The sequence below is a fragment of the Condylura cristata genome, unplaced genomic scaffold, assembly GCF_000260355.1.
Source record: "Condylura cristata isolate star-nosed mole 26May11 unplaced genomic scaffold, ConCri1.0 scaffold00003, whole genome shotgun sequence".
Classification (NCBI taxonomy): domain Eukaryota; kingdom Metazoa; phylum Chordata; class Mammalia; order Eulipotyphla; family Talpidae; genus Condylura; species Condylura cristata.
Genome location: NW_004567104.1, coordinates 8,236,758 through 8,243,537, shown reverse-complemented (window position 1 = coordinate 8,243,537; position 6,780 = coordinate 8,236,758). Strand labels below are relative to the sequence as shown.

At 32.6% G+C, this 6,780-nt stretch overlaps 1 protein-coding gene across 1 annotated transcript in view; it reads right to left on the bottom strand.

The window, feature by feature from the left end:
* Positions 1 to 201: 201 nt before the first annotated feature.
* SEC62 (SEC62 homolog (S. cerevisiae)) overlaps positions 202 to 6,780 on the bottom strand; it is a 25,293-nt gene continuing 18,714 nt past the window's right edge. The window contains exons 7-8 of the mRNA XM_004674948.2: positions 6,125 to 6,244; positions 202 to 1,770 (exon numbers count right to left, since the gene is read on the bottom strand). Of these exons, the coding sequence (XP_004675005.1) occupies positions 1,301 to 1,770; positions 6,125 to 6,244 (590 nt within the window). The 3' untranslated portion in view covers positions 202 to 1,300. The remainder of the gene's footprint in view (positions 1,771 to 6,124; positions 6,245 to 6,780) is intronic.

The following is a 6,780-nucleotide window of genomic DNA, read 5'->3' as shown; positions in this document are numbered from 1 at the left end:
TAACAACAAAGCAAAATGCTTTCATGGTGACTGAAGGAAAATAATTTAATATTCATTATCAGTTTAAAAGAGTGTAACTCCAAGGATTATGCTCATCTATAAGCATAAGATTTTTCCAAAGGATTTGTAACGAAGTATGAAAGACAAAATCAAACTGCAAAGCCAGTTCAAAGCAATTAAAGTCCAATGGTTCTCTTATGATTTCTTTTATGTTCTTTATTTTAAATTGGTATTTTAGAACAGCAAATTATCTTTCATCGCAGTGCCCCTGGTCTGATAGTATAGTACCGCATTTCTGAATGTAGAATTTTAAATAAAAATGAACATTAAGGCGTACAAACAGCTACGTTAAGACTGCTCTTATTTAATAAGGACTGTTTTAACTCATCAAATACATGGAATGTTGGCACAAAACTGAAGCTGCTGTAGAAAGATCACAGATGTTCTGTGAGTTATTGAAACTTCCATTTTGCTAAAAACATACCCTTATATGGTCTTAATTTTTACAAATTTAAATGTTGAGAAAATGTCTAAATAATGAGTAACAATTAAAATAAAATGTTTATTTGTAAATTATGTACAGAATACATTTTTACTTTACGACAAGGAAATGGGGAAGGAAGAAGTCATCACATTCCAACTAATGTTTGCTTTCTCTGTTGGAGATGACCATCTTTCTCTGAATTAGATGTGTACAAATCAGTTTGGATCTCCTAAGTTGGAAAAGGAAAATTTGTAGCTAAACTACAAGTGTTGCTGTATTATTCTAGTTGGCTTATTTCCACAAAGTGCTTTTGAATCCTGCTAACTCAGAATCTTAGGAATTTCCTGGTACAGTTTTATAATGAACAAAAGCTTAGCTATCAAAAACAATGAGTTTAAGCATTTCATCTTAAAAGAATTTAGAAATGGCTATATAATTATGCACAATCGGAAATATTGGTGTTTCTCTTATACCCCTTTCAGTTATATTTGATTACTCTAACAGTAAAAAGCCGCACATCTGTCAAAAATCCCATTAATCTAAATGTTACTATGAAAAGTGCATCTTTGAGAATTATCAAAATGAATGATATCTACTAACTATAAAATTATCAAATGGATAAAACTTATAAATGGCTTTCGGCTGTACCAACAATAGGATTCTATGAAATGAAGGACCGAATGTAACTGCTAGGATGTCAACACATTTCAGCAAGTGGACTTAGAGAATGCTACAAATATCATGTGTAATCACAATGACCCAGCCAACATAGAAAATCCAACTTCTTGTACTTATTTAGTCCTAAAATTAGTCAGATTATGATTTTTCATGTGAAGATTTCATTGTTTCTCCATCATTGTTGTCTTCTTCCTCCTCTTCACAATCCCCATCAGTTTGCTGTTCCAGTTCCTCTTTTGTGATCATTTCAAAATCATTCCCATTTCCACTACTGTGTTGGGATCGGTCATCTTCCCTCCTGTCACTGTCTGTGTCTGAATGACGTTCTCCACTTGAACCTTCTGTTCCATGATTTCCTGGTCCTAGTTTTCCCTCCTCATCTTCCTTTTTCTCACTGTCTGACTTTTCCTCACTGTCGGATTTTTGTTGCTTTTTGGTTTCAGATTTCTCATCTTTCTTTAAGTCTGCTTTTGGTCCTTTATATTCATGTGTATACAGAGGCCTGAAGGAGTCAATGAAGCCCACGTCAGCAGTCAGATTTGGCAAGAACCAAAAGTGGTGTCTTCCTCCAGTTATCAGCCAAATGATGAGAAACAGAATACAACGAGCTGTGGGAGAAAAATTTCTCTAATTGAATGATTCAAGCATTGACTCAGGTAGCAGGGAATATTTGTTAGTAAACTTGGGAAACATTCAGAGTATTTATTATTTACACATTACATGTACCTTAAATACAAACAATAAAATTCTGACTAGTTTAGTAGCTATCACATTACACTAAGCACAGAACGTTCTGTTCTGAACTTGAGGGCAAAAAATTCTGCCTTCTTCATGTGGGTGCTGTTTCATCATATACACTTATAATTTAAGTATTTTGCATGTTAAAATTCAATAAGCATACCTGTCAGTGGATGTAAGTGTACATGAGATCATGGTATAAGAAAAATGAGATAAAAAATATCTTAAGAAGCCCTTTTGAAAGGAAAAAGTAAGGCTTAGTCATGGCTTTCATAAACCGATTAGCTTTTGTAGGACAATGTTTGCATGAAGAAATATTAACAATTATGTTTTATGACCATATTGATATTAATATATTATTCTGCAGAAGTATAATTTTCATATAATTTTCTAATTTTAAAAGAAATTAAAATGTTTCTGTGGGTTTCTAAATGTATCATGGGTCTAAGACATATACCCAAAGGGTCTTATAAATAAAAACACTTCTGAACAATAAGGGAACATTTACTAAGCTGTAATTTGTTAATGCAGTAATCATATAGTTTCTGCTTATTTAAGGACAAACCCTCTCCCGAAATTAAGAAACAGCAAAATGCAAATGAAAGCCAGGTTACTTACACAGTATTTGAATTACTAGAAAATATACGATAAAAACTGATTTACGATTAGTATTGTTTAAAATTTCTATGTAATAATATTTAATATTACTACAGAGCTCAGTAATATTCCTTTTTTTCTTTTTTAAGGTCATAATGATTATGTAATTGTTATGCATTAATCAACTAGGACAGGTTTTTGTTTTATTTCTCCCATCCCCTGACAATTATAGCCGTATTTTCATTTAAGGCCTAAAAAGCTCATCTATAGACCTTCCATGATTTTTCTCTGAATAAATAAGAGAAAATGACTATAGCTGTCCTGACTTTTATAAAGTAGTAATTTCTATTTTCACCAGAGAATGTAAATATCTTAAAACACTGTACACAACAGATCTTTATGGTACAAATAGAAAAGGCAAAAATGCTTGAAATTCCACTGATAAAATAGAAATAACGAACATTCTTTAAGGAGGCAGTGTGTATTTTCCCTCAAAATAGAAATATGATGTGGTTTATACTTGCATAAATCTAAGAAATGCAATAGAACTGACATAAAAGAAATCTAAATTCTCATAATATGTAAACCTGGAGTAACAGAATTTTAACATGTTTTAGTTTTTTCATTTGTGGTTTTCTCTAGGTGGTGTTAGGTTACTGGGATCAAAAGGGGAAGAATCATGGGAAAGCCACTGGGACACATACTGTCATCTGCTCCTTTACTAAAAGTGGCACATCTAGAAAACTGCCAAGGGTTCTACTTTAAATGACAATATCAACCACAAATGTTCAAAATGGCAACCAAATATAATTTGACCATTGTAAAGTTTCATAGTAAAAAGATATATCCAATTTTTAAGTGGGTTATAGATCAAAAGTATCTATAAGGCTATTTGGAATTACATTTTATAAAGGAAATACAAAAAATGTTGGATTTGTTTTCTGGTTGTATAGTCAGAGATTATTTAAAATACACTGTATAGTTAAATCTATAATATATTTAAAATGAACAATTAAATATCTACTGAAGCAATACTTTATTTTAGGCTGCAATTAATTTTATTTTTCCTACTTGAATTCTAAACTAATGAGGTATGACTGTTAACCAAATGTAACTGTTGTCATATTGCTTTACCATTATTATAAAAGAGCTAGAATACTACTGAAAAACCAGTTGGTATACTGTTAATATTTCACATTTTTCTTTCTTTGCTTACTTTTCTTACCCTTCCCTAGTTATTTTGTCTTTTTTCCTTAACAGTAATCCAAATAAGTAACAGATTTTCTCCCTAAGTATATAAAAAAGCATTAAATGCTCCCAGTATAGTACAAATGTTTTGACGGAATTGTTTTTTTTCTTAAAGATTAAAAAAGATTATTTTCTGTTTCAGACTGAATAAAGTTAATATAACAAAATTCTCTAAGCTATTTTGTGGCTTCTATGGAAGACCCTACTTAAATGAAAAGATTTAACAACTCCTGGAATAGTGACTGACAAAGGGACAGTCACTTGGGATGCCATAAGCAGGTATTTTCTTGAGGCATTTTGACCTTTTGTTAATTGTAGAATCACCAGACCTCCAGTTTGCCTGCCTATTTACCTTCTCTCTCATTCCAAACTTGAATAAACAGAACATAATTATTATGTTGGTTTAAATAAAAGCTAAACAAGCAAGTTGGTTAATCCTCTTCAGTGGAGCTAAACCTTTGCTAAAAATTTTTAAATTAAAATTTTAAAAATTTCTATATTTTCAGGAGTTTGAAGGCTAGAAGATGCCAATTTGATACCTAAAGTTTTATCAAAGTCTGTAGCATCTCATTCCTGATGCAACTGCCACTAGGTGCATTTGCAGACTTAGATACTATTTCTTGGCTTGTAAATGTACTGTGTTACATGCAGAAGCATCAGGTGACTTTTTTCAAGATTACTAAACTAGAGAAAACAAAAAATAAGAATGAAGAAGGTGCCATACAATCTTAGAGATCACAAGAAAAAAGGAGGCTCATAGACACAGTAAGCTAAATAAAAATAATAAATTGGCATCTAGGTTCATAGATGGTGGCAATAACTTATGACACCTAATGCCCAGAGTAAATGGGTATACAGTAGGAAACTGCTAGGGTGAGAGAAGTAATGCTTTCGAAATATAACATTCTATTACAAAGCACAGAACTTCAGAGTAATATATGACCAGCTCAGATTATCTTGGTCAAATTTGGTTTCCTAACAGACACTGGGTCAATAAAGTATGTGCGTCATTTTTCTTTTTATACAGAGGTACTCTTATTCTATACTCTTGGTAGAAAAGTTGACTTCTCACTTGGGGAAAATAATTAGAACTTAATTCCATACAGAACAGAAAATCTCGATGGGTCAAAGAATCACATATTAGTTTAAAAAAAAATCACCTGACCAATCGAGAAGCTGTGAAAAATTCCTAATTCACTTCCAAAGAGAAAATCTAAATTAGACCTGCCCACCATATCACCATATATGAGGAATTCCTGAGACAAGGATTTTATATAAGGTAATACTTGTTGGGCTTTTTTTCATGGTTAAGTAACATGCTCATTGTAGAGAATATGGGCAAGTCATTAAGAACAAGACTTAAGAACATTAAGTATATTTACATATTATTTCCTTCCAAGTAAACTCTCGCTAGCATTATTTCCACTTAAAAAAAAAAATCTTGGCCCTCCCTGGTGGCGCAGTGGGTTAAAGCACTGCACTAAGAAGCTGAAACCACTTCCGAATGAGTTCGATTTCCACCTGCCCTGGAGGTGACCACATGGTGAGGCAGACCTCTCCTGACCCGCCCGCTGCTCCCCTCAGCAGTGTACTTTGTTGATCTGCCTGTTCTGCTCCCCACTCTGTCTCTGGTGAAGTCTTTCGCCACTCCTGAGTCTCTGGCCTGTACCCCAGTTCTGTATGCACAAATAAATAAATCTTAAAAAAAAAAAAAATCTTATCAATAGATGAAAAACACCTCATTATCTTAATTTTATTGTTTTGAATACTAGTTAATGGGCATTTCTCCTATATTTATTAATCACCTGCTTTTAAATTTTTCTTTTGAATTGGGTACTTTTGGTGTTGATTTTCTAATTATAAAGGAGCCCAGTCATCCAGAAATATAAGCAAACAAACAATCACTTAGGTTTCTTTTAAAAAAAATTATTTTTAAAATCCTAATGGATTTTGAATTGATATTGACCCATGGGTGCAAACTGACTTTTCCCTAAATGGCAAATCAACAACTTAAAAGCATCTATTGAACATATACAAAGCATTTAAATATTTGGCACAAGTTTATTTGCTTTTAGTCAAAATACAAAATATTTTATGAAAGCATTATGTCTAATAAATGATCAGCTATTAAAACCTATTTTAAAAATATTAAGGTACATTAATGTATAGATTAAGACATATTAAGCTTGCTTTCTTTGGAACAAAATCTAATCCAGAACATGTACTACTTCAAACCTGAGTCAGTTCTGGAATACAACCCCAAAAGTAGGTCTATATTCTTGAGCTGTCTACATAATTTTTGCTACACAGCTGAATTTAAGTCCAGATCACAGTGAAATAGCCTAGTATCTAGTCAGTCTTACTAATACTACTACTTACCAACAGCAAGGAGAAGAATGCTGGCTACAAAACAGCCTGCGCCCACACTGAGGTAATAGACACCTACTCTCATTTCTGCAGGCCAAAGAGGGAAGAGGGTAGCTGCTATTACTGCAATCACTGAAACAGAATGACAAATTTTAAGATTAAAATTTTAAAGACGTGGTTGCAAAACAGTGACTATATTCCTAGGGAAAGAACTAAAACATATAAAACTGACATTTTTGCAGATAAAAAAGTCAGTTATCAGTCATTTCACATAGCTCAACCTAACATTTTAACAAATGTTCATATTTATTTTTTAACTTGATTCCTTATTTGGTTCCTCTACATTCCTCCTATAAGTGAAACCAACTGATAGTTTTCTTTTTCTTTCTGGCCTATTTCCTTCAGTATAATCCTCCCCCTCCAAAAAAAATTGTAGTAAATTAAAAAAAATTTAACAGGCAACTATAAATCAGAGAAGAGACATTCTGCAGGGGAAGGAGAGGGATCAAAACAGTGGAGAGGAGAGCACAAGGGACAATGGTAACGGTACATGGGTAAAGTGGTGGTGGGAATTTTATGGGACTACACCTGTGGGGAGAAAGCAAACATTGTACAAAGAGGAAGAGTGATGTAATATATGTATGTTTTATATATATATATAGATAATT